Source organism: Hippocampus bargibanti, linkage group LG10, assembly GCF_051943395.1.
Source record: "Hippocampus bargibanti isolate YZ-2025 linkage group LG10, ASM5194339v1, whole genome shotgun sequence".
NCBI lineage: Eukaryota > Metazoa > Chordata > Actinopteri > Syngnathiformes > Syngnathidae > Hippocampus > Hippocampus bargibanti.
This window is the reverse complement of record NC_142743.1, coordinates 12121961-12149463: the sequence shown is the minus strand read 5'-3', so window position 1 is coordinate 12149463 and position 27503 is coordinate 12121961. Positions and strand designations below refer to the sequence as shown.

General features: G+C 40.7%; 3 protein-coding genes across 4 annotated transcripts; 2 read left to right on the top strand and 1 right to left on the bottom strand.

Annotated features, from left to right (window-relative positions):
* The first annotated feature begins 4479 nt into the window (after positions 1-4479).
* On the top strand, positions 4480-14801 carry ucp1 (uncoupling protein 1). Of its 2 annotated transcripts, XM_089007239.1 has the most exons (8): positions 4480-4620; positions 7364-7511; positions 7581-7791; positions 9017-9214; positions 12665-12766; positions 12852-13032; positions 13117-13262; positions 14663-14801. In XM_089007239.1, the coding sequence occupies exons 2-7, from the start codon at positions 7386-7388 to the stop codon at positions 13229-13231; spliced, it is 933 nt and encodes a 310-aa protein (XP_088863365.1). In that variant the 5' UTR covers positions 4480-4620; positions 7364-7385; the 3' UTR covers positions 13232-13262; positions 14663-14801. The 2 variants fall into 2 exon arrangements, with proteins under 2 accessions (XP_088863365.1, XP_088863364.1); XM_089007238.1 differs by lacking the exon at positions 14663-14801 and having other exon boundaries at positions 13117-13939.
* elmod2 (ELMO domain containing 2) lies at positions 14410-17824 on the bottom strand. The gene is made up of 9 exons (XM_089007241.1): positions 17419-17824; positions 17034-17183; positions 16790-16818; positions 16415-16512; positions 16221-16350; positions 15929-16062; positions 15772-15840; positions 14993-15126; positions 14410-14861 (listed from the first exon to the last, which is right to left on the bottom strand). Exons 2-9 carry the CDS (start codon positions 17176-17178, stop codon positions 14710-14712), a joined length of 891 nt encoding a protein of 296 aa, XP_088863367.1. The 5' UTR covers positions 17179-17183; positions 17419-17824; the 3' UTR covers positions 14410-14709.
* gprin3b (GPRIN family member 3b) lies at positions 16268-23258 on the top strand. Its single transcript, XM_089007237.1, has 3 exons — positions 16268-16365; positions 18228-18342; positions 20052-23258. Exon 3 carries the CDS (start codon positions 20109-20111, stop codon positions 21699-21701), a length of 1593 nt encoding a protein of 530 aa, XP_088863363.1. The 5' UTR covers positions 16268-16365; positions 18228-18342; positions 20052-20108; the 3' UTR covers positions 21702-23258.
* The last annotated feature ends 4245 nt before the right edge of the window (positions 23259-27503 follow it).

Below are 27503 nucleotides of genomic sequence, written 5' to 3'. Positions count from 1 at the left end.
GCTACATTAACAAAAAAATGAAGCTCCTCAACTCAGAACAGGGTTGTCTACCAACAAGATGGTGCCCAAGCGATGCTTTTATTGCTGTCGCCTAAAGTTTCTAATTCAAGGGCTGACAAGCCATTTTAATCAGAGCATATCAATTAATCACAGATTAATTACAGATTATCTTTTTTGTGGGGGGTACATTAGTACAGTGTATTAATGACATTCAAAATACTTCCCCAATGTCATTTTTGCCAAATGTAACGTTTTTACGCTAATATATTACAACTTAAAATAATAATGACATTCTCCCACCACACACCCGCAAAAAAATGTTTTTTTTTCATTTATTGGTGAGAAACATTTTTTACACATTAATGCAAAATATAGATAATGACATTAAGACACTTTCCTGAATTTTTTTTGTTCAAAATATTTAATATTTATTGGACATATCAAGACAATTTCTTTTTACTCTGTACTATCAAATTAAATCGTAAATGATAAAGTACTATGAAACAGACAAATGTTCTGCCTTGTAAATTTTATCTTTATTGTTGTAAATGTTAATTGTAACCTACGCCCCCCCTCCCCCAAAATACTCGTGAATGATTACTGTAAATTGAATTAGTGCAAATAATGTGACAAAAAAATCACCAGTAGATAGAACATACCGTAATCACGTGTAGTCACTGTACAGTGGACATCTGTATGTTTTTTTTTTTTTTTTTGAGGCAACGCACGCATAGTTTACATGAGAGAACTCTCACGTGCACCCACCAAACAAAAAATGTCACATGTTCACACTCTGTCCACAAAAAAAAAAATCTTAATCTAGAAAAAAATGCAAAATGAGAAAGCTGAGCCGCACATGAACGCATCTGCTCGTTCAAGACAAAATAGGGGATGGGGAAAAGAGGTTCACTGTATTTTCTTTTTGACAGTTCATCCAAGAGGAGACTGCGGGCAGTGGAAAAAAATGTGTCACTGCAGCAAAGCAAAAGAAGGCTATTAGATGTCATGTAAGAGGTGATGGCGGGCAGTGACAACAGAGCGTGAACTTTATCCTGAATTGATCGTGTTTATCTGAAAGGAGACTGTGGGCACAGAGAAAACCGGGCTGCAGAATAATACAGGGTCTTAGTAGTTTTACATTCTCCAAAAAGAGACTGGGCAGCAACAAGCATCATATGTCACTTATTTTTTTGTCATTGTTTTTAATCTCGGATGACACTGGATATTGTGGAAAAAAAACTGGGACCGAGCAGCAAATAGACAATGTGGAATGAAATACTGCAACATCCAAGCTAAGGCTAAGGCACCTTACTTTTTGTTGTGTAAATTTGCTGTGTGAATTTCAAAATCCCCAAAACGAAGAAACGTTTTATTGGAGGAGACACTGCCGGCAATGAGAAAATGGAAACGCTGCAGCTAAAACGTAGACTAGAGCGCAGCAGGAGCTAACGCTAACCAATTGTTTTGTCATTTCTAGCCACAACCGGCTCAATGTGCCCGACCAATCACAGACCGGCAGCGTGTAACAGGCTCAGGAAACAATAGCCGCCATTGCCGGTGGAAAAGCCGGTGGACCCAAACAGGTGCTGTGCAGTTGACAAGCGATGTACGGTTAGTCTGCTTCCTTTTGAAATTTCACATGATTTTTGCAAACCAGTGGTAGAAGACGTGTTGAAATATGCGTAGGAATTGAAAGGCTTTCATTCATGTCTCATCAGGACACTCAAGCACTGCTGTACGGACACACTAATGGTCACTTTATATGCGGGGTCGACAATCAAATACAATTTATGTATTTGATTATCTACCCCATGGCTTTTTGTGTAATGTTTTTGTACCGTTTGTTTTTGTTGCTCCATTTTTTTAAAATGTACTGGATAACTGAATATCACTCCGTCAAATTAAAATGAATTGAAAACAGCGTTCCCTGCTTTATTAGTCGTGGCCGTTATCAAAATGATTACTCTGGCGAGTTTCATTTTTCTTGTTTCGATTTGAATTTGATGTCTCACAAATAGTGTATTTAAAGGACAACCGACACAATTTTTTGTTTCCTCACTGACATCAGAAAAAGCTTTTATAGCATCTAAAATATCCAAAACACGCAGGCTGATGTTTTTAGTCAAATGCAAAACACCAATAAAAATGACCTAAAGTGTCCCAAAACTACTTCAAAATGATCTCAGAAAGTTTCAGTTTCAGAAGGTCTTGCCCCCTTGTTCGAGAATCAAACCAATGGCTTCAGATTCGGAGAAGATGCTTTCTTGTTACTCATCCAGTTATGAATATGATTCAAATGGTTCTGAAGAGGAAAGCATCAATGTTTGCAATCGATTAACGAATTCCTCCTATATCAATTCGAGCCGTCAATGACACCAATGTAGCGTCCCAGAAAGTGCACAAGATGGCGCCCAAGCTTCGTTGGAAATGGGCTGAGTTGTCTGCCGAGAATTAGTGTCAACTAGTATCAAATAGTAGTCTTGGTGCAACACACAACGATTCACCATTGCATTATTTATGTTTTTTCCTTCTAATTTCGCCATCTACACATTCCTGACGTCACGTCACGTCAGGAATCATCACCAACTCAAAAACAAGACTTCCTGAATATTTAGCGCGAGTCTTAAAACGTAAAATATAGCTATATGCGGTGGAATCTTTGAAAAATACGCTCAGTAGAAGTCATTTGAAGTGATTTTACAAACTATGGACACAACTTGTCCGGAGGCGTCTGTTGTCCTTTGAGGTAAAAAGTATAACTAAAAAAGTAACCCTATTTTTTTTTTTTTTTTTTTTTTAGGTAAAACGGATGACTTAAAAAGTACCTCATTTTTGGGTCACGCTGGCATACGTACAAGGTTCCTTCCCCAGGGCCAAAATGCTTATTTTTCTCAAGTTTCAGAAAAATAAAATCCATCTTGCTGAACCGAACCACCAAAAAAATAAAAAATATAATCATTCACTGCCAGACGTGCAAAAATGTGTCCACTCCAGTGCCAGTGTGATATATGATGTTAAGCAGATTCCTTACTTACAGACAGTGTATTGTAGGTGTTCAAATACCTGACATGTTTCGGCGACTACTTCCGCCTTCGTCAGAGTGTCACGGATGTTGCTGTGACGCGCCATTTTCAGCACTGCAAAAGAGAGAACCACATCATGGACTGGGAGAAGGCCAGAGTCATCCGCACCGAAGACAACAAACATCAGCGCTGGATCAGGGAGGCCATTGAAATCCGAAAGCGAGGACCAAGGACCATCAACAGGGATGAGGGAGCTTACATGCTCTCTACTACCTGGAGCAGCATCCTGGAGGGACGAGCGGACAGCGGGGGGCGTGGCTTGCCTGTCAGTTCTGACAGGTAGGTCACGCCCTCATAGCAACACCAGCTGAAAATGGCGCGTCACAGCAACATCCGTGACACTCTGACGAAGGCGGAAGTAGTCGCCGAAACATGTCAGGTATTTGAACACCTACAATACACTGTCTGTAAGTAAGGAATCTGCTTAACATTAGTTATCAAGTAGACAGGATGAATTTAGTACAACGAGTGTGATATATGTGTGTGTATGTATGTATATATATATATATATATGAGTTTATTTCTCAATGGTATGGGTCTGGAATTATATGAGCTGGAAATGGGGGCAGCTGTCCAAAATAATACATATTGGTTTATATTGCGTTGAGCTGGAACAAAGCGCTAACATTGAAAGAAGGAAAATGCTGCAGCCTTGTGGAAAAGAAAAAAAAAACATTGCCTGAGGCCATGGCCAGCGCTTTATCGGCTCCCAAGCATGGAAAAAAAAATGCCATTCCCGAATAAATTCGGGAATGGCAGTGAATGAGTTAATATTGATGTATGTTTTTTTAATGACATTGATATTTAAAAAAACAACTACAATATTCTATGTTAATATTAGAATGAAAACCTGCTTCAGGAAAAAAAAAAACAGGCAGATTCAAAAAGACAAAATGCATCTTTCGGTCTAGCTGTTAAAGTATGCTTTCATTTTGAGTTTTTTTCCTCTGCAGTGTACGGATAAGTTTTCATCACATGCATCTATAGTACAAGTTGTTATGAAAGTGCTGTCCAAACCGCTCTTATCAGCTCCACTGTGAACTTCAGTCACAACTTTTACCTATGTCGCCGTGATGCCTTTGCCCCCCCCCCTCCTCGTTTGCCCCATGAAAAAAAATGGAGAGCTTGTATATCCCAGAACAGCCAAACACGACATAGTTAGTGAGAGTTTGTCAAATCCTCCAGTTAATGTGTTAATAGTTAATGATGATGCACAATGACATTTGCCTGTCATGCTCATCAAAGTGGGGACGAGAGGGCATCGTGGGGGTGGGGGGTGGGGTCAAATGTGGCCTATGACAAGGTTGTTTGTTTGAGAGGGCTCAATTGAACATTGACTTTTTGACAGTCGCTGGACTTTTGACTCCCAGGAGGGGGGACACAACAGCCTCGTGTATCATAAAGACGCCGGGAGGGTGTGTGTAGGGGGGCGTCCCACACATAAATAACGGAGCTAAACCACATCCTACCTTCCCTTTATGGACTACAAGCTGCTAATCCTACCTGGCGACACCTGACGATCCACATTTCACCCCATGTAAGTCTTTTTTTCTTCAAATGGCATTTTTGTGCCTTCTTTTGATATTTTAAGAATGTTTCCCGACTTGAATTGAAGAATGGTACACTCTCATTTGGGGGGAGGGTGGAATTCACGACACACGACCAAGCTAAATTATTTTAACATACAGATTATAGTTTAATATTACAATGCTAGCATAAATTGATGTGAAATGTGGTGCTTATCACATTTATAATACATAAAATAAGGTGTATTGTGTGTAGTTTTAAGGCTTATTTAGTTGAAAAATATGTTTTATGGGGACCTGGGAACAGATTATTCTCATTTTAAGGGTTTCCTATGGAAGATTAATGTTTATAATACACACTTTTCACCTTACACTTTCTGGGAACCAATTAAGATTGTAAAACAAGGTATCACTGTACTTTGTTCCGCCTTCAGCTGTTTTATATATATATATATATATATATATATATATATATATATATATATATATATCTCAGCTGTCTTCGGGCACGAGGCGGGGGACACCCTGAATTGGTTGCCAGCCAATCGCAGGGCACACAAAGACAAACAACAGTCACTCTCACACTCACACCTAGGGACAATTTGGAGTGGTCAATCTGCCTGCCATGCATGTTTTTGGAGTGTGGGAGGAAACCGGAGGACCCGGAGAAAACCCACGCGGGCCACTGTGAAGCCGGTGTGCTAACCACTCGACTACCGGGCCGCCTTATATATATATATGTGTGTGTGTATGTGTGTGTGTGTGTGTGTGTGTGTGTGTGTGTATGTGTGTGTGTGTGTATATATATATATATGTGTGTGTATATATGTGTGTATATGTGTGTCCGGGATAGATGGAGGACATTGATTCGCTGTGGCGACCCCTGAGGGGAAAAGCCGAAAAGAAGAAGAAGATGTGTATATGTGTGTGTGTGTGTGTGTGTATGTGTATATGTATGAGTGTATATATGTATTTAAATAAAATCCTCGTCTCACCCCCCATGGGTGGTGTCTGTCCCCCATTTTAGCTCGGGTCCTCTACCAGAGGCCAGGAAGCTTGAGGGTTCTGCGCAGTATCCGTGCTGTTCCCAGCACTGCGCTTTTCTGGACCGAGATATCCGATGTTGTTCCCGGGATCTGTTGCAACCACTCGTCGAGTTTGGGGGTCACTGCCCCGAGTGTTCCGACCACCACAGGCACGACTGTCACCTTTACCTTCCAGGCTCTCTCCAGCTCCTCTCTGAGCTCTTGGTATTTCTCGATTTTCTCATGTTCCTTCTTTCTGATGTTTCCATCACTCAGGACCACTACATCCACGACAACGGCTTTCCTTTGCCCTTTATCTATGACCACGGTGTCTGGTTGGTTGGCCATTACCATCTTGTCAGTCTGTATCTGGAAGTCCCACAGGATCTTTGCTCGGTCATTCTCTACTACCTTGGGAGGTGTTTCCCATTTTGACCTTGGGGTTTCCAGTCCATACTCCGCACAGATGTTTCGGTAGACTATGCCAGCCACCTGGTTATGGCGCTCCATGTAGGCTTTTCGTGCCAGCATCTTACACCCTGCAGTTCTGTGTTGGATTTTCTCAGGTGCCTCTTTGCACAACCTACACCTTGGGTCTTGCCTGGTGTGGTATATACCTGCCTCTATGTCTCTGGTGTTCAGGGCCTGCTCTTGGGCAGCCAGGATGAGTGCTTCTGTGCTGTCCTTTAGGCCAGCCCTCTCTAGCCACTGATAGGACTTCTTGAGATCAGCCAATTCTGTTATGGTTCGGTGGTACATCCGTGTAGGGGCTTTTCCTCCCATGATTGTCCCTCTTCCATCACCTCATCCTCTGCTCCCCATTGTCTGAGACATTCTCTGAGTACATCATCCGTTGGAGCATTCTCTTTGATGTATTCATGGAGCTTGGATGTTTCATCCTGGACAGTGCCTCTCACACTCACTAGTCCCTGCCCTCCTTCCTTGCGGCTTGTGTACAGTCTCAGGGTGCTGGACTTGGGACGGAACCCTCCATGCATGATGAGGAGTTTTTGGGTCTTAACATCCGTGGTCTGAAAATCTTCCTTTGGCCACCTTATTATTCCTGCAGGGTATCTGATCACTGGCAGGGCATAGCTGTTTATTGCCCGGGTCTTGTTCTTGCCATTGAGCTGTCTTCTCGGGACTTGCCTCACCCGCTGGAGGTATTTGGTCGTAGCCGCTTTCCTTGTTGCTAGTTCGAGGTTGCCATTTTATATATATATATATATATATATATATACACATATACAGTAAAGTCTCGTCATATCGATATCGGATATATCGGTAGTCCCGGTTATATCGATACTATTTCGATGCACGCACGGAGAAAATTACATGCAAACAGGGTCGGATATATCGATAGTCCCGGTTATATCGATATTTTTTCGGACTCCCTTGAATATCAATATAACGAGACTTTACTGTATATATATATATATATATATATATATATATATAGTACACATATTTTGACACTTGTTTGTTTGTCTTTTGTCATGACATTTCTGAACCGTCACACACTCCCTAATTTGATCCGCCTTCTTGCATCACTCGCACACAAATTTTGAGGGTGTGGCACACGCCGGTGGCGTTTCCTGAAGTTTTCCTCGCACATGCAGACTCGATGGCTTTGTCAATGCTATGTAGCAAAAAAGTTTTTGAAAACTGCTGAGGATAGTTTCTGCGGGGAAGACCGACGTGTTTGTGTATGTGTGTGTGCGTGTGTAAGAGACCTCCAGATTGTGGGCAACATGGTCGGCCTAAAACCCTCAGATGTTCCCCCGCCCTTAGGGGTGAAGATGGCCAGTGCGGGGGCGGCGGCTTGCATCGCCGACATCGTCACCTTCCCCCTGGATACCGCCAAAGTCCGACTACAGGTAAGAACTTGCGTGCACGTTTGTGGGTGTGGTTACAAAGATTTCTCAAAACAAGTTTCTCGAGTTCAGATCCAAGGCGAGAAGAAAGTGGCGGCGGCAGAAGCCAAGGCCATCCGCTACAGGGGTGTGTTCGGGACCATCAGTACCATGATCCGGACCGAGGGTCCTCGTTCGCTCTATAACGGGCTGGTGGCGGGTCTCCAGCGGCAGGTGTGCTTCGCCTCCGTGCGAATCGGACTCTACGACAACGTACGAGATTTCTACACCGGGGGAGCACAAAGTATGTTTGCAGATTTTCAGATTGAACCCGTGTGAAATTTGGTTGGCATGAAGACCCACAAAAAAGTCTTTTAGGGTCCATGTGCATGTTGGACAAGATACTTCCAAAATCAACTTTTCCAAAAGATTTGGCAGCTGGGCCATTCCAAGTTTTATTAAGAGTTATGTCATGTTTTCATATATTTATTCATATCTTTCTTTATTTATGTGTTTGTTTCTTTGTGTTTATTGATTTTAATTTGTTTTGTTATAATAAATTTTATTTTTTAGTTATTGTTTAGTTATTTTCTTAATAGTTATTTCATGTTTTTATTTATATATGTATTTATTTGTATTTGTTTATTTTAATTTGGTTAGTTTTAATTGGTTTTACGTTATGGTTAAAATTGTTTGAGTTTTCTTAATAGTTATTTCATGTTTTCATATATTTATTATTATTTTATTATCTTATTAGTTTTATTATATTTTAAATTTTAGTTATTGTTAAAATTGGAGTTTTCTTCATCGTTATTTTGTGTATTATTTTTTTATTTTTTGTGGGGTTTATTGTGTTTATTCATATTAATTTGATTAGTTTTAAATTTTGGTTATTGTTAAAATTGGAGTTTTCTTAATACTGTAGTTATTTCGTGTTTTGTTTTATTTAATTATTCATTTTTTTTGTGTTTATTAATTAGATTTGTTTTAAATTATGGTTAGAATGGTTTGGAGTTTCTTAATAGTTATTTCGTGTTTTCATTTCATTTATTTTTTTCATTCATTTGTTTGTTTATTTTAATTTGGTTAGTTTTAATTGGTTTTACTTTATGGTAATGGTTAAAATTGTTTGCAGTTTTCTTATTAGCGTTTTTATTTATCTAGTTATTTGTTCAGTCATTTATTTGTTTATGTGTTTAGTTTTTTTAATTGGTTTTACATTATGGTTATGGTTAAAATTGTTTTCTTCATCGTTATTTTGTGTTTCATTTATATTTTTATTCATTCATTTATTGGTTTACATGTCTGTTTATTTAAAATTTGATGAGTTTTAATTGTTTTTTAAGATGAACGCTTCACTTTTTTTATCTTGTTCTTAGTTTTATTTAATTATTCATTTAAATGTAAAATTTAAGGTCACACAGTGTTGTGTAGCAACACCAAAATAAACTGGCAAAGATGAAAAGAATATAATGACTATTATTCTTATTCTTTCTTTATTTTAGAAATGTCTTCTTCTTTTTTTTAAGACGCAGGAGTGCTGATGCGTATCTTGGCCGGTTGCACGACGGGCGCCATGGCGGTGTCGTTCGCTCAGCCCACCGACGTGGTCAAGGTCAGGTTCCAGGCTCAGATGAATCTGGACGGCGTGGCGCGGCGCTACAGCGGCACCATGCAAGCCTACAGGCACATCTTCCGCAACGAAGGACTGCGGGGACTCTGGAAAGGTATGTGGCGACAATGAATAGTAACGTCCATAAATTGATTTTTGGATACGGCTTGAAAGATTTTGGGGATGTGGCAGACCTGGTTTTCGCCTGGGATCTGTATTTCCACAACCCACAAAAGACATTTTTGCAAGCCATGGACAGGAGACTTCATATACAGTAAAGTCTCGTTATAGCGATATTCAAGGGAGTCCGAAAAATATCGATATAACCGGGACTATCGATATATCCGACCCTGTTTGCATGTAATTTTATCCGTGCGTGCATAGAAATAGTATCGATATAACCTGGACTATCGATATATCCGATATCGATATAACGAGACCTTACTGTATATCATTTAGAAAATCTAATATAGTGATACCTCGGTATCGAACCCCTTGGCTTACAAACTTTTCGGTTTATGAACGTTAAATTTATGAAAATTTTACCTTAACAGACAAACTATTTTTCAGGATACACACAGAGCTGCCACAATGAGTGATGTGTCGTTTGCGAATGAGCCCGTTCTCCTGACAAAAAAATGGCAGCCGGCTTGTTTAGGTCCTCTATTCCCGGCCCCCAGTCGTCGGTTAAAGCCACGTAATTGGTTAACAATGCAGCAGTGACGGCGTGGGGGTTACAGACAGAGAGAGAGTGAAGCCGGTCTCCGAAAGGAAAATGGCTGCCGCCTTTTTGTTTTGCCCTCTATTCCCCGCCCCCAGTCGTTGGTTAAAGCCACATCATTGGTCAAGAACGCAACAGTGAGGGGAGGTGGTTTAAACATTAAAGAGACAGGCAGAGAGTTTCAACTTTTATAGTTCAAAGGCAGAGTGTAGACTGCAAGGTTAAAATATCCTATCAATCAGGCTCCACAAACAACCCGCACAAGCCATCTGTACACTTGATGCAAAAAGCTATCAACCCAGCTAAACAGAACACAATTGATGAGGAACAAGGTAAAATGATCGCAGAGAAAGCACCTACAAGGGATCATTCCTCAAGATGGTGAAAGAAGAAGGCTATGTTCCTCATCAAGTGTTTAATGCTGATGAAACCGAACACTCCATTCCATCAAGCCATCAACGACCTTCACAAAGATAAATAAAACGACTTTATTATACTGTAGTGTTTATTTCTTTAATTGTAATACCATAGCCCATTTATTATGTAATATAATAAATATTAATAAATAAATATATCTTCTCTAAATAAGGTATATTTTGTGTAGTTTTAAGGCTTAGAAAATTAGAAAATAGAAAATTATGTTTTATGGGGACCTGGTAACGGATTATTCTCATTTTAATGGTTTCCTATGGGAAATAAATTTTGGGATACACACTTTTCACCTTACACGCTCCGTCTGGGAACCAATTAAGTTTGTAAGCCAAGGTATCACTGTATGATCATTTAAAACGTGAAAAATTTACACACAAAAAAATAACATGCAGAATTATCCATCCATCCATTTTCTGCCGCTTATACGAGGTCGGGTCGTGGGGGCAGCAGCTTCAATGGGGGAACCCAGACTTCCCTCTCCCCAGCCACTTCTTCCAGCTCTTCTTGGTGGACCCCGAGGCATTCCCTAGCCAGCTGAGTGACATCGTCTCTCTCCCATGGGTCATGCCCGGAAACACCTCACCGGGGGGGGGGGGGGGGCATCCTCATCAGATGCCCGAGCCACCTCATCTGGCTCCTTTCAATGTGGAGGAGAAGCGGCTCAACTCTGAGCCCCTCCCGGATGACAAGCATGATTATCATTTTTCAAAACACAATATTTTCAAGCATTTTCAACATATCATCAATTTCCATATTTTGGCGACATTAAAAAAATTCAGGAAATCCCACAAAAAATAACCACTTTTTAATGTTTTTTTTTTTTTACTGTCTCTGCACAGGCAATGTTGGAATATTGAATTACCGTATTTTCTGGAATATAAGGTGCACATTTAACAAATTATATATTGATACATACTACTTTCATTCCTTTCACCTTCCTTTCATAACTTTGCTGCTGTGAAATGTAAATGTCTCCACTGCTAGACTAATAAAGGTAAATCCAATCCAAAAACGTTTTTCATACATAAGGCACACCGGATTATAAAAATAATAATACATTCCATTTATAAGTGCCTTTCAAAACTCTCAAGGACACTTTATAGTCAAGTTATGTTTTCTGCAGGTGAGCAGCGGCAGCCACACGCGCCAGCATTCACTCAACCCGGAAGTAACGTGGTCATCACAAGAAAACCTTTATTTGTCTTACCCAATGACACAGTTTACAGCAGCGATATAATCCACATCCAAAATTTTGAAAATTAGAAAAGTACCTGAAAAATTATTTGCCAAAATTTTGAAAATTAGAAAAATCCCTGAAAATTATTTACCAAAATGTTGAAATATAGAAAAATCACAAAAAATGATTTACCAAAATGTTGCAAATTAGATAAATCCCAGAAAAAATATTTGCCAAAATTTTGAAAATTAGAAAAAGGCCTGAAAATTTTTGTGCCAAATGTTTAAAAATTAGAAAAAATACAATTAATAATGTGAATAATCCATTCCTAGGTCCCCGTAAAACATAATTTTCTACTAAATAAGCCTGAAAGGACAACCAACACCATTTTTGTTTCCTGACATCAGAAAAACGTTTTATAGCATCTAAAATACCCAAAACACGCAGGCTGATATTTTTAATCAAATGCAAAACACCAATAAAAATGACTTGAAGTGTCCCAAACTACTTCAAAATGACCTCGGAGATGGCGAGTTTCAGAAGGTCCCGCCCCCCTGTTCGTGACGTCACGCCAGGACGTCTTGCCTTGCTCTAGAATCCAAACAATGGCTTCAGATTCGGAGAAGATGCTTTCTTGTTTCTCATCCAGTTATGAATATGATTCAAATAGTTCTGAAGAGGAAAGCATAAATGTTTGCAATAGATTAAAGAAGTCCTTCCGTTTCATTTTGAGGCGTCTGGACCCCAACGTAGCGCCCCAGAAAATGCACAAGATGGCGCCCAAGCACTGTTGGAAATGGGCTGATTTGTCTGCTGGGAATTTGTGTCAACTAGTATCAAATAGTAGTCTTGGTGCAACACACAACGATTCACCATTGCGTTATTTATGTGTTTTCCTTCTAATTTTCTGACCAAACAAAGTACCGCAAAATGCATTGTGTGTCGCTTTCTCGGTCAGGGGCGTTCCAAATGTGACGTCACATAGGGGATCGTCATCAACTCGAAAACAAGACTTCCTGAATATTCTTATTAAAATACGCTCAGTAGAGGTCATTTGAAGTGATTTTACAAATTATGGACACAACTTGTCCGGAGGCGTCAGTTGTCCTTTAAAAAAAACAATACTTTTGGTGCGCCTTATAGTGCCGAAAATATTTTAACACAAATGATTCAAAATGTTGTTTTGGAAGAGTGATGCTTATTTTATTTTTTTTGCCACTGCATTGCTCCACCAGGAACGTTGCCCAACATCACGAGGAACGCGTTGGTCAACTGCACCGAGCTGGTGACGTACGACTTGATCAAAGAGGCCATCTTGCGACACAGGCTCATGTCAGGTGACGTGCAGCGCGTTGGTCCGGGGGGAGGGGGCGTGCTCAACTGCAGATTAAGACCCTCAGTGGTGTGTTTCTCCCCCTACAGACAACCTGCCGTGTCACTTTGTGTCGGCTTTCGGCGCCGGCTTCGTTACCACGGTGATCGCCTCCCCGGTGGACGTGGTGAAGACGAGGTACATGAACTCACCGCCCGGTCAGTACCGCAGCGCTATCAACTGCTCCTGGACTATGTTGACCAAAGAGGGGCCCACGGCTTTCTACAAGGGGTAAGCGGGGCAAGCCCCCCCCCCCCCACGAGCAGTTTCTATTCTACAGTCCCATATTTTTAAAAAACACACATTTTTTTTTAGCTTTGTGCCATCTTTTTTGCGGCTGGGCTCGTGGAACATCGTCATGTTCGTCTCCTTCGAGCAAATCAAGCGTGCCATGATGATGACCAAAAAGCACTTTGACGCCTCCAACTGAGCACCGGGGAAAGCATCAGACGCAACATTAGGTACACTCAGCCGTGATGATGTCATCGAATAATTTATTATCTGTTTATAAGGAAGTAATTGTAACCACGCCAGATGAAATACCTTGTCGAATATGTTGGTGAATGACTACAATATGTCATATGAGATTTTAGCTTTGAATGGTGTGAATGGCTACATTTCATCAATATAAATAACAATTAATTCAACGCAAGTGCAGTGGCTGCAGCGGACGACTTCCGGTGTTTTCGGGTGGCAAAATCCTTATTTTTGATGTGTTTTGACAAACATATTTAATATGCCACCAAGAAATAGTTGGGCCAATTATTTCATATATTTCCGAAATATATAAACCAAGGGTTGGCAAGACGAAAAAAAAATGTCTACAAAAAATGTAAAGTCTTATAATGAAGGCAATTGTACATGAAAGGGTGTTCAGTTTTATTTTTTGGGCTATGATGCAAATCCCTATTGACGAAATGAAAAGTGACTGAGAGTTTTGAAAGGTGCTTAGAAATGAAATGTATTATTAGTATTATAAATGTTTAAATTTTATATTTATTTGACACATTTTTACCCCAACAGAAAATGTGAATCATGCTTATACTTTTCCAGACATCAGATTTTTAAAAACTTACAGAAACAAGATTTGCGTGTGGGTGCGTGCGTGTGTGTATATATTATTATACACAAATATACACACACACATATATATATATATATATATATATATATATATATATATATATATATATATATATATATATATATACACATATATATATATATATATACACACACATATATATATATATATATACACATATATATATATAGACCCTTGGTCTAAATAACCCAAAACTCCTCTGAGGTGCCTTATAATCATCAGTGGTCTCCAGGGTGCTTTTATTTGACCATATCAATGTATTTTGTGACATTAAATCCATTTTATAATTTATTTGACGAATTACGTCAAAGTAATTCTTATAGATCTAATGTGTACCTAACGTTGTCTCGGATGTGTGATACATTTAGTATGAGAAGTGGGGTAAAGGGAAGGTTGTGGGCGGTTGGTTCACATTTGCACTTTATTAAATCGTCCAAATGTCCATAGTACTCGCATGTAAAAGCTTGTTTACGTGAAGAATACTTTCTATAAACCAAGTTCACCTCGTTTACACTCTTGCCGTGTGTGTGCATTTATTTTATCATTTCACATTCCAAACACAACAACTTGGAAAAAAGAAAAAAAACATGAAGGACGTAAATATCAAAATCCTGAGGTGGCCAAGCATTATTAGCATTATTTTCTATTGTGTGTATGATGACTACAATTGGTTAGTGGACAAGAAAAGTTGAATATCATTTTCCGCTGCTGAAGTGTCTTTGGACCCTCATTATGGTGCTTCTGTCGCTTTTCCAGAGGTCTTGCTCAGACTGGGGTGTTCCCAAGGGGGACGGGGGGCTGGTTTAGGACCCGGAACTCAGAGTGAGAGACACTTGTGGATCCTCCAGGAGGGTCCGGACGACATGATGGAACTTCTCTCTGTATTGGTTGAACAGCATGATGCTTTCAGGTTCCTCCGCAAGCCAGAATTTATCAAATTCAAATGCCAGGTAGCCTGCAGCAATACACAAGAAAAAATTATAATAAAATAAAAAAAAAATTATGTTGCACAACACGTTATTTTTGTAGACATCATACAGAATACACTGTTTGATATTTGGTGTTTGGTTTAAAAGGCAGACTCACAGTAAAGTTGATGAAAATGTGGTAGCTTGGGGGCACCCTGCACCGCGTTGTAGAAATGCGCTTTGAGAGCGCCGCTCTTCAGCAGGCTGTAAGCCATCTCCGTCAAGTTGATCCCCACGATGGCATACGAGTACCTGGAACACGCGTCACATGTCGTGACGGCGGTAAAATGTCGCAAGGGTAGCAAGAGGGGGGGGACACCCTGTACCGCTTGCCAGTCAATCGCAGGTTACAACCATTTGTGCTCACACTCACAACTCGACATTTTTTTTAGTGTTCAATGAATCTACCATGCATGTTTTTTGGAGTGTGGGAGAAAACCGGAGTACCCAGAGAAAACCCACACAGACATGGGGAGAACGTCAGCGCCACACAGGTAGGGCAGAGCTGAATTGAACCCTGAACCTTTGCACTGTAAGCTGACACGCTAACCACTGCACCACCAAGTCTCTCTCTGTGTCGCTGTCTCTCTCTCTCTCTCTGTGTCTCTTCTGTCTCTCTCTCTCTCCACATTTTTAGTATATATTTTTAGTGTATACATATACAGTAAAGTCTCGTTATATCGATATCGGATATATCGATAGTCCCGGTTATATCGATACTATTTCTATGCACGCACGGAGAAAATTACATGCAAACAGGGTCGGATATATCGATAGTCCCGGTTATATCGATATTTTTTCGGACTCCCTTGAATATCGATATGACGAGACTTTACTGTATATAATAAACAGTCAACGTAATTCTTAAAAAAGCGAAACAAAATGAAAGTCCCTCACCCCAATTTGGGATGGTTGGCATGAGACAAGACCAGGCGAGCTTCTTGTGTGTAGTGTTCACTGAAGAAGCTGTGAAGGAAACATGCAAAAAAATGTGGTTTGCCAGAACAAAGATTTGTAGGCTGCCCAACGTTTCTCACAGGGAGAACCCGCTCACAGAAGGTTGGCGAGGCCCAGCACGCCCATTCCACGGAAGTCCGTCTTGGGGTCATCCCCTTGGAAGCCGATGTCCCCCCACTGTTTGGTCACTCTGGATTCCAGAGTCACGCTTGGCATGAGAAGCTCCCAAAGCTGAGGGTGAGGTGGCGAGATCAGACACCCAAAAAATGGCAACCAGGTTATCACCCATGATGGCAGTGCTTTTCCTTTTTTTGTTGTTTTTGTTTCAATATCAACATCATCACGACTCCGGAATGGATTCCTTGTCCATTTCTTTTTTCTATGCGCACCTTCAACAACATGGCCTCATGTTGAGGGTTCTCCGGGCAGAAGGCTTCCTTCCTCACGTCTTCGACGGACGCGTACAGGCTCTTGTACCCCGTGATCTGCTGGAGCGACGTGTGCAGACTTTCCTTGAAACTGGACGGGAAGAAGGTTAGTGATCGAAACACACTCTGCTGCTCGGTTTCTTTAAACGCTTTACCGAGGATTTGTTTGCTCTTTGATGTTCTTCTCCTTCATAATTTGCTGCACGTGTTGTTCTAAGTGCTCCTCGGTGGTTTCCACAGCACCTCGTAGAAACTACAAAACCAGGGGAAAGTTTCAGGGAAAGCACAAAAGTGCCTCACAAGCACCTTTATTGATTGTTTTTTTCAAGCTGGTGTGATAATAGTATCAAGGCGAGAGAGTTAAAAACCAAAACAAATCAAGATGGGCCCTGTTTATGCTGCGGACCTTTGCACTCCTGATAATTGCGGTTGAGAAATGGGTTGAAAGGTTCTCTCACACTGGCATATATGATTTTACGGCCAAGAGTGAAAGTCTTGACGACTGGCCAGATGCAACATTAGCCGCTTACCTTACTCTTTGAAGACTTCAGGGAGTATTCTGCAATGGCACAGAAGCTATCATGAACACAAACTCCATTGATTGTTTTTTTATCGCTGGTGTCAGGTCTAATTACAGTATTAGCAATTCACCAAGCTAAAGCGTTTTTTTGCTTTAGTTTATGATGATTTTTTTCCCTCGGAAAATATAATTTTGTTGATGCAGGGATTACGCCCAACACCAACGATATATAGATAAGTGAGTATTATTTCTACCTGTATTTAGCGTTCTGGACGCCCCCGGTCCGTATCCCGAGCATATCCTCTGCAGCTCGCACGTGCCAGTTGCCTGCCTGATGAGCCATTTCAACCAGTACCTCAAGTAGGTTGTGCACAGGTACTGCCAAATGTACCCCAGCATGTTTGCTGCAATGCCAACCCAGAAAAAAATATTTACGACTAAATAGGCAAATATCAAATTGACGACGAGTCGGGAAGTGTTTGAATCAACCCCAATGTCAATAAAGCGAAAGTGTCGTCCAGACAACAGGTGAGTTGTCAGTCGAGCGAGCAAAACAGTAGTTTAGCTACCGTACTTGGCGAAGGACTCCACACTACACATAGACAACCAATGTTTTTCGTTCAATGTTGTTTTTCTTACCCTTTTGATTTTCCTGTAATAAAAAAATAATAATTCAAAGCGTATCTTCAGAATCCATCCGGAATCGACGAATCTGCGATACACTGAGTGCAGGAACTTCCTGTAGCAACCGGATTTCCCGGAAGCGCCGCCTATGACCCGCCTGTGCTCAGGAGACAAACGCAAAGTGGGGGCAAAGTGTCGGCATACCCAGCTAATTTATTTCCGTTGAAAAGATGGCCACTAGATGACGCTAGAGAATTGTCCAAACTCCAGTTACGTCTGATCGTGTTTGTGCCTGCGTTTATTTCTCTTCGGTTGGATTTCTTCAGTTGTTTCGAAAGCTAACTTTTTTTGTTCGTCGGTTCACATTGTTAGCAAAGCAACGTTCGAACCGAAACAGCACGTCATATTTATACCCCCACCACCCCCTGGCGAGCATTTTTATGGACCTTAAGTTGTGTATTTTAACAATTATTGAAAAATATACTGATATCTAATGTACTCAATATCTTATCATCTATTCATGAAGTATTGAAGTAACAATGATTCATATTCCATATATAATATATTATGTATTTAAATATGTAGTAATAAAATGCTGATTTTTATTTTATGTTTATTTTTTTGCGTGACAAAATTTTACGTTTTGATAATGCACTGTCGTGACCAAAACAAAAAATAAAAAAAAGATCCCACTCATTCATTCATCACATTAATTTTTGTTTACACTGATGCACTTTGCATCGCTCGACCAGCCGACCTCGCCCCCCACACACACACCCATCCCAAAAAAGAACGAAACGAAAAAAACTGCCTCTCGTTGGCAGAAGGAGGGCGTGGCTCATGTCACAGAGTGTATGTCTCCATATTCATGCGAGGGCTACTTCAAGCCTGCTCATCTCTCGCTGACACGGATGCACCAACCGCAGCACCCCCGTCAAGGTAAGCGACCCCCTCGCTCTTGTTTCCACACCCCTTATCCACGCACCGCGATCGCACCGTGCTTGGTTATTTCCTTGCGTGCACCCGCAAGGTCAAATGTGAAAAAAAAGGGGGGGGGGTGAATCACATTGCATGTTTGTGGTGTGAATTCGTGTTGCTGCAGAGCATCAGAAACGCCTTACCAATTGTTTTTAATCAATTACATTGAAGCCGAATGTATTTAGAGGCAACAAGGATGTTTTTCCTCCCCATCAATGTTTGCAGTGTGATGACAGACGGGTGCATAAATAGTGGGAGGGTAAACAAACGCTTCAATTGTCTACCCGCTACGGCACCTTTCATGTTGAGTGTGCCTGTGACCCTTTTCAATCATTTGATATCAACGATCACTCCATAAAAAAAAAAACAGTCAAAGCTATGGACAGCAACTGATTGCCTATAACAATGCCGTAAATATAATTGATGAATTAATGATACGGTTTGTCTGTATTCGCATCCATCCGTCCAACAGTATCCCAGCATTTCCTAACCTTCATTTTATGTTCAACAGATTTTACGATACACCGTCAGACAAAAAAGACGTGTGCGGTGTATAAGCCCGAATAACCATACAGTAAGGTATCTGTTCAGTAAAACAGCATGAAATGATTCTGCTTTGATGTCACGATACAACACTAGCATGAATAGATTGTAAAAAATATGGTAAATTTACTTGCAGCAAATAAGTAATTATTTTCAGAGCATTTTAGTGAAATTGAAAAAACTGAATTTCACAGCTCGCCCATGTGCAGAATACTAGATTTACGCTGGGTCCGAGAGGACAGTAATTTCACTTGCGGTGTATGTCATGCATATTAGCATAGTTGACAATAAAGCTGACTTTGACTTTGACTTGATTTAGAGAAAAGAAAGCCACAGCTGTAAAAACTTTCCATAACAACCCAGACTAAATTTAGCTCCTCCCCATCCCACAGAGTGTCTCTTTAATTGAAATCTCTTACTTCAGCATGTTGCATTTGACCAATTGTACTACTTTCCTAAACAGGACTTTTGTGCATATGGTGGTTTAGAACAAGCACAGAAGATATATATTTTTGGGATGTCTTCATTTTCTACTGCTATTGTTTTCAAATATTATTATTATTATTATGATTACACAATTCAAACCTGTATTGAGAATTAACGGTAAGACCCGATCCTTAAAATCTTTCATTTCTTCCTACTCCTGTTGAACTTCCATTTGTTTCAAAATAAAAGATATTCTTCCCTTATTTTTTAGAATCAATTATATTTTAGTTCATTTTGTATATACAGTAAAGTCTCGTTATATCGATATCGGATCTATCGATAGTCCCGGTTATATCGATATTTTTTCGGACTCCCTTGAATATCGATATAACGAGACTTTACTGTATTAAAAACATTTTTTTAAAATGAAATCAATCACTCTCTGGCAGTATAAAAAATATTACAATAAAGGAAAAATACTTGATAACGCTGAAATAGAATTTCTATTGTGCCTAATAAGTGTGAAGTTGTTGTCATGCTTATGCTAATGTTTATTGTCTATGGCAACAGGAGGTGACAACTGCATTGCCATGAAGAAAAATAGTTTGCTCCAGCAACATTCAAATGGAGCTTGAGAATATTTCCCGACTTTTCCTGAGTCATTTCGCATCATTCCTATCCATTTTTTACCCCTGCTGTAGGAGAGTGATCACGTTTGGATTACAGCGGCAATTCCAGCGCAAACGCATCCGTCCAGCATGGGATCCAACCCAAAAAGGACAGTGACCGTCCAGATGGTTCCTCAGGTGCCTGCGGCGGACACGCTCGCCAATAAGGAGACCAACGCCAACTGGACCACGGAGCCGAACCTGAAAGCCTCCCAAGTTTGTTACGCATCGCCAGGCCGTAAACTGGATAAAACCGAGCCGGTTTTGCTCGTTAGCACCCGCAAGCCGACTGAGGACACGTCAACCAAAAGTGTGGCCGAAGTGGGAGAGCTGAGAGATGCTAATGCTAACATTAGTAACACGTTAAGTCTAGCTGACGAAAAAGTTTCTCAGAGTCCTGGCTGCCGGGTAAAAACACCTGAGGATGAAGCGAGCGTCCAAACGGTGGAGAGTCTTTCGGTTCACAAAGATAAGAACAGGTCAAGTCCCAAGGAGTCCGGTCACAAACGAAAACACTCTGTTTCGCTTCAGGAGTCAACCGAGCTCAAAGAAAGCACAGAAACCGTGCCCCTGTTCCACTCCACGTTGCCTTCAACCAACACCCAAGGTGTCAACAAAACACCTGTGGATAAAGTATCTGTAGACAAAGTACCCATAGACAAACACCAACCAGTACCCTTGCAGACGGAGCCCCTACTATTGCCTTTGGTCACGCAAAAAGTTCGGGAACATCAGGAAAGTCCATCCGAGTCTCGCCGTACGATCTACAGGGAGGTTTCCACCATGACCTCCCCTCGACTGACTTCCGCCGTGCCCGAAAGGGGCCGTGACGCCGAAGTCCAAGCGGTAGCCGCCACCAGCTGCAAGGCCGTGTCCACCAGCCCAAGCCTGCTGCCCTTCAGGCTCAACGTAGGAACCCTCGAGGAACCGCAGAGTCTCAGGATCGTCGAGCAATCTGGCGGGAGTTTGGGCTTCCACCCGATTGAGCCACCCAAGAAGATTCACTCGCCGCTCACCGTTGAGGCGGAAATGTGCCCCTCCGCCGCGGTTGACTCCAAGCTAGGGGCGAAGCCGAAAGAAACCGCGCCGTCTCAAGGCGGCATCCAACCGGTGTACCAGATCCACATCGATCACAATCATCGCAAGGAGCCAGAAAACAGAAACGCGTCTGAAAAACCCGTGACCGACTCCCAAAGATCCGCTGACCGGACCAGGTCCGCATTTGCAGACCAGTCTGTTACAGCTCATATCAAACTATCAACGGCCAGAAACACGTCATCCACGTTTGAGGAAGCAAAAGGTACAAAAGAACTGGAAAGGAAGACCAATCCTGGGAAGCGGCAAACAGGAGTCGAGGAAAGTGACGACGAGAAGCAAACGCGGAAGAGCATCCACGACGTGGTCTGGGACGAGCAAGGTATGACCTGGGAGGTCTACGGTGCATCCGTGGATCCCGAATCCTTGGGCTTCGCCATCCAGAGCCACCTGCAGTGCAAGATCAAGGAGCAGGAGAGAAAACTGATCGCCCAGACCTCCTTCCGCAAATCCATCAGCGGGCCGGACTCTCCAAAGGCGGGTAAGAAGAGCAAGCGGCGGCAGCACAACCCGTTTCAGTCCATCCTACGAAATGTGCGCCGACCCAACTGCTGCGCACGGCCCCCTCCCTCGGCCGTGCTCGATTAGATGTCGAGCCAATGTTCAAGTTTCCCGTGCTCCACCAACCCCACCCACCTCCATTCCCACCAGAGTCCAAGGTGGCAGATGTAGTGAAGCCACACGACGGGGAGGCGCTTCCCGTGAGTACTGTATCTCAGAATGTGCTAGACTATAGAACATTTGTGACGTTTGTGAATCGAAGGAAGCGAAAAGGGTCTTGCGACCAAGAACTCGTTTTGATAGAAATGGATATGTAAATATCCCAAAATGGAGGATAAGTCTATAAAACAGAACGTCTTTAAAGTCAACTAATCCGAGGCAATAATGGAGAACCGCATGTGTGTTAGTCGCAATGGCAACGGTTAAATGGCAATGAAAAAAAAGTGGTCGCTGTAACAAGCTGGTATGATTTCTTGTCCAAGGCCTTGTGCAAATATACGAAACCAACATCTCATCATAGTTTTTTTGGGTGCGAGATATTGGGGGTCCTGTATTTTGAAAGCCTCCCCCCCCCCCCAGAGCCCACCTTTCATGAATGTTTACTTTTGAGTGCCGTCAGAAAAAAAGACCAAGAGACTGTATGCATTCATGTCTGTTTACTCTTTGGTTTTCTATTTAAAGATGACAAAATAAAAAAAAAAATCTTGCATCTGTCCGGCTTGCACATTCGTGCTGTCCATCGCAAGTATATTGTGTTTGTCCCCTGAGCTTCTAACACGGATTCCAGGAGGCTGACGTGTCTTCACGGGCACCTCCCTTCGTGTTATCATCACAACTGTGATAGCTCGGTTATGTGGGCAGCCTGTGCAGCGCAATGTCACAAGGCATTAAAGGACAACCGACGCCTCCCGACAAGTTGTGTCCATAATTTGTAAAATGGATTCAAATGACTTCTACTGAGCGTATTTTACAAAGATTCCACCGCATATGGCTATACAGTAAAGTCTCGTTATATCGATATCGGTTATATCGATAGTACCGCTTATTACGATATTATTTTCATTTCCCTTGCACATTTCTAGTCTTTTTATGTATAATTAGTACCGTTTAGTATGATACCCGGTTGTTACGATAATCCGGTTATTACGGTGCTCCTTTTCATCCCCCGCCGGCCATTTTTGTTGTTTACATCGATATATCCGTCGCGCCATTGGTCAACTTGGTCACGTGTCTTGTTACGTGAGCCGCCATCGGTCGCGCCATTGGTCGACTTGGTCACATGAGCCGCCATCGGTCGCGCCATTGGACAACTTGGTCACGTGTCTTGGTTACGTGTCACGCCATCAGTCGCGCCATTGGTCGACTTGGTCAGGTGACTTGGTTACGTGCCCAGCACCCGTGTAGCAGGGCCATTTTCATTTTCAGACGCTAGCTCGTGTGTAGCAGACGAGATTGAAGTGTTTGTATTAAAAGGTAAAAATGGGAAGCAGAAGAAGATTGATGACTTTTTTAAATTGTATACATAATACAGTAAGATGTAAGCGTTGCAGTTTCCCTGTTGTGTTATGTACATGCCCACTGTACTGTATATGAATGCAATCGTTTTTTGCAACAATGTTTCTTGTTTTGTCTGCTGAAGCGCGATGATTTTGAAAATTATTAACATTCCATTCTGTGTATTAAAGGACAGCCGATGTCACTTTTTATTCAAATGCAAATAAAAATGACTTCACGCCAAGACGTCTTGCATTGCTTGTGAATCCAAACAATGGCTTCAGATTCGGATAATATGCTTTCTTGTTACACATCCAGTTGTGAATATGTTTCAAATACACTGTAGTTCTGAAGATTAAAGCATACATGTTTACAATCATTAAAGAATTATATGTGCCATTTTGAGGCAACATTGGGGGAACAAAAAAAGGAGCTAATGGCCAGCTCCGTTTCTTATATGGCGCTTGGCTGTCCTCTTTTGGCGGCTTTTGTTTAATGCAGTTCGGCGCAGGATCGGATATATCGATAGTCCCGGTTATATCGATATTTTTTCGGACTCCCTTGGATATCGATATAACGAGACTTTACTGTATTTTACATTTTAAGACTCGCGCTGAATATTCAGAAAGTCTTGTTTTTGAGTTGGTGACGATTCCTGACGTCACGGAAGCAACGCCCCTGACCGACAAAGGACACACTGTAGCAGTCCTTCCATCACGTCAATGCATTTTGCGGTACTTTGTTTGGTCTGAAAACTTGTTGATGGCGAAATTAGAAGGAATACACATAACGCGATGGTGAATCCTTGTGTTTGTGACAAAATTTTTGAGCCCATTTCCACGGAGCTTTGTCGCCATCTTCTGCCTTTTTTGGGTGCGACAATTCCCCCCTCTGATGCCTCAAAATGACCCGGAATAAATTCTTTAATCGATTGCAAACATGTATGCTTTCCTCTTCAGAACTATTTAAATCATATTCATAACTGGATGAGTAAGAAGAAAGCATCTTCTCCGAATCTGAAGCCATTGTTTTGATTCTCCAGCAAGGCAAGACGTATTGGGGTGACATCACGAACAAGGGGGGGGAACTGGCCACTTCTGGGTTAAATTTTTTTGCAGTTTCAGCACACTTTAAGTCATTTTTATTTGTGTTTTGCATTTGACTAAAAATATCATACTGCGTGTTTTGGGTATTTTAGATGCTATAAAACGTTTTTCTGATGTCAGTTAGGAAACATAAAAATGGTGTCGGTTGTCCTTTAAAAAAAATGCCGACTTGTAACTGGGCACCTCAGCTCACTAGTCACACGTGTCTGCTCCCTTTTCAGAATCAAAACGTGTGTGTGTGTGTGTGTGTGTGTGTGTTTGTCATAAGAAAAAATCACAAGTTATCTATCTATCTATCTATCTATCTATCTATCTATCTATCTATCTATCTATCTATCTATCTATCTATCTATCTATCTATCTATCTATCTGTCTGTCTGTCTGTCTGTCTGTCTGTCTGTCTGTCTGTCTGTCTGTCTGTCTGTCTGTCTGTCTGTCTGTCTGTCTGTCATAATACATTCCATCCAACTAGCTAGCTATCCATCTATCCATCAATCACTCGCTCGCTAGCTAGTGTTGTTTGTCGCTAACAGTCTGCCCTCATAAATTGGAAATCCACCTATCTGCCTGTAAAACAAAAAAAGGGGAGACTTATATTTTGGGAGTAAACACAGCTTTTTCTGAAGTGCAAAATTGACATCTATCAGAGAAAGTAAATCTTCAGATTGCAGCGCCGAGGTTTTCCGCACAGTTAATCCCGCACTAATCCGGGATTTGAAACTGCAATTTTGAACTCTGAAAACCACTAAGAAAAGTTGTGCTACATGATGCTGCTTTAACATTAGCGATTTTTGTTCCTTCAACAGTAAACTGTCAATAGTTTGAGTTTCTTAATAATTCAAAATTGCCATTTAAAAATAGAATAATGCATGACTATGAACCCTTTCATGCACCCAGAAGAAAACCTGTCACCTGAAAACACAATCAGGTGCCCGTTGGAGTGAGCACTGTCCCTGAAAGGGTGAAAGGAGAAATTACGCAAATGTCTGTTTCTGGGGACGTACTATTTAGTGCTAAATCTTGGTGTTGGTCGACACTCTCTTTTGATGCCTTTTTATGCATTCCTGTCTTCTACCTGGCCCGTTTTCTCTGAGACCGTTATGAAGCAGCTGTGCTTCTCCGAGAGCGGAGTGATTAAAAAAAAAACAACGTAATCTGCAGAATGTTTCCCGCCGTGAAGCAGCACGCGAAAGCTCCTTCCTCTTGTTATGAATCCCGGGCGTTGTGTCGTCGAGAAAGTCGTCGCTTGTCTTCCTGAATGCTGATCCTCTCCCGACGGAATATGTGGCCTACATTTTGTTTTGCGGTGCGGCGTTCGACTTGAGTGCCCCTTCATCAAATCCCTCATTTTTTTCTTTCACTGCTTTAAGTGACTATTAGTGGAATTGTTTATCAATATTAAAAAAAAAATCACAATTATGTACACATCTTGGATGTTAATCTAAATAATTTTATTTGATTTTTAACACAACATATGTTAGCTTTCAATGTATTTTTTAGCTGAAGCCGTTAAATTGTTTTATGTTTACCCAATCACGTCGAATGTTTAGAAAATGAGATATTTGACTGTTTTTTTAATCACGATTATGTACACATCTTTGATCTTAATCTAAATAATCACTTGTCTTTTTTTTAACACACCATACGTTAGCTTTAGATGCTAAATTTTATTAGCTGAAGACACTAAATTGTCTTATGTTAATACAATCACGTCTAATGTTTAGAAAGAGATATTTGATTGTTTATTTTTAATCACAATTATGTACACATCTTGGATGTTAATCTAAATAATTGTCTTTGATTTTTAACACAACATATGTTAGCTTTAGATGCTAAATTGTTAGCTGAAGACGCGAAATTGTCTTATGTTTATACAATCATGTCTAATGTTTAGAAAGAGATATTTGATTGTTGATTTTTAATCACAATTATGTACACATCTTTGATGTTAATCTAAATAATTACTTGTCTTTTATTTTTAACACAACATATTAAATTCGCTAAATTGTTCGCTGAAGACGCTAAATTTTCTTATGTTTACACAATCACGTCGACTGTTAAGAAAATGGGACTTTTTTTAAATCACAATTATGTACACATCCTGGATGTTAATCTAAATAATTGTCTTTGATTTTTAACACAACTTATGTTAGCTTTAGATGCTAAATTGTTAGCTGAAGATGCGAAATTATCTTATGTTTATAAAATTGCGTCTAATGTTTAGAAAAAGAGATATTTGATTTTTTAATCGCAATTATGTACACATCTTGGATGTTAATCTAGATAATTACTTGCCTTTTATTTTTAACACAACATACGTTAGCTTTAGATGCTAAATTGTTAGCTGAAGAGGCGAAATTCTCTAATGTTTATACAATGACTTCTAATGCTTAGAAAGAGATATTTGATTGTTTTTTTTATCACAATTATGTACACATCTTTGATGTGAATCTAAATAATTACTTGTTTTTTATTTTTAACACAACATACGTTAGCTTTAGATGCTAATTTCTTTAGCTGAAGACGCGAAATTGTCTTCTGTTAATACAATCACGTCTAATGTTTAGAAAGATATCTTTGATTTTTTTAAAATCACCCTCTGTCTTTAATGTTTTCAAAATACCCTTTTTAATTTTATTTCTTTATTTTTACAAAAACACAGTCATCACATCATATTTTTAGACATTTTGGGGAACACTTGACATTGAAATGTTGGGGAAAAAAAACAATTATGAGTGTGGCGGATTGATGGCGAGTAAAGCTGCCCATTGTCTTTTAAATCTATCCGAGTGGCACATTTTCGCTTGGAATCTCGTCATTTTTGTGCACAAACAAGCGCACGCAAGAGTCACCTTCTATGACTTCATTAGAGACTGCCGTATTATGGCTGACAGATGTGACCATAAATCACAATAGCTCCTCCAAGCAAAGATCTCCAAACAAATGGCGATAATGGCGAAACGCAGCGCATTTATCAATCCGCAATATTACCCCCGGGAAAATAAAGCTCGGCGAAAACAAAATCGTCTTATGTCAGAATTTGTCCCTCTTTTTTCCCCCCTTTGCTTTTCTTGCTCCCATGGAGCCGTAAACTGCCTTTTTTGCATCATCCGTTCTGCCTTGCAGAGAAAATAAAAAAGTAACTACTAATCCGATTATAAGAACTCAAAGCAAGGAATATTAGTCTCTCTCTCAGGAGGGGAAATATTCAAAATCAAAACTGCTGTGTGAAAAAAGTGGGGTCTTAGTAAAATGATTATAAAATTGATTAACTTTACTCCTTTAACAT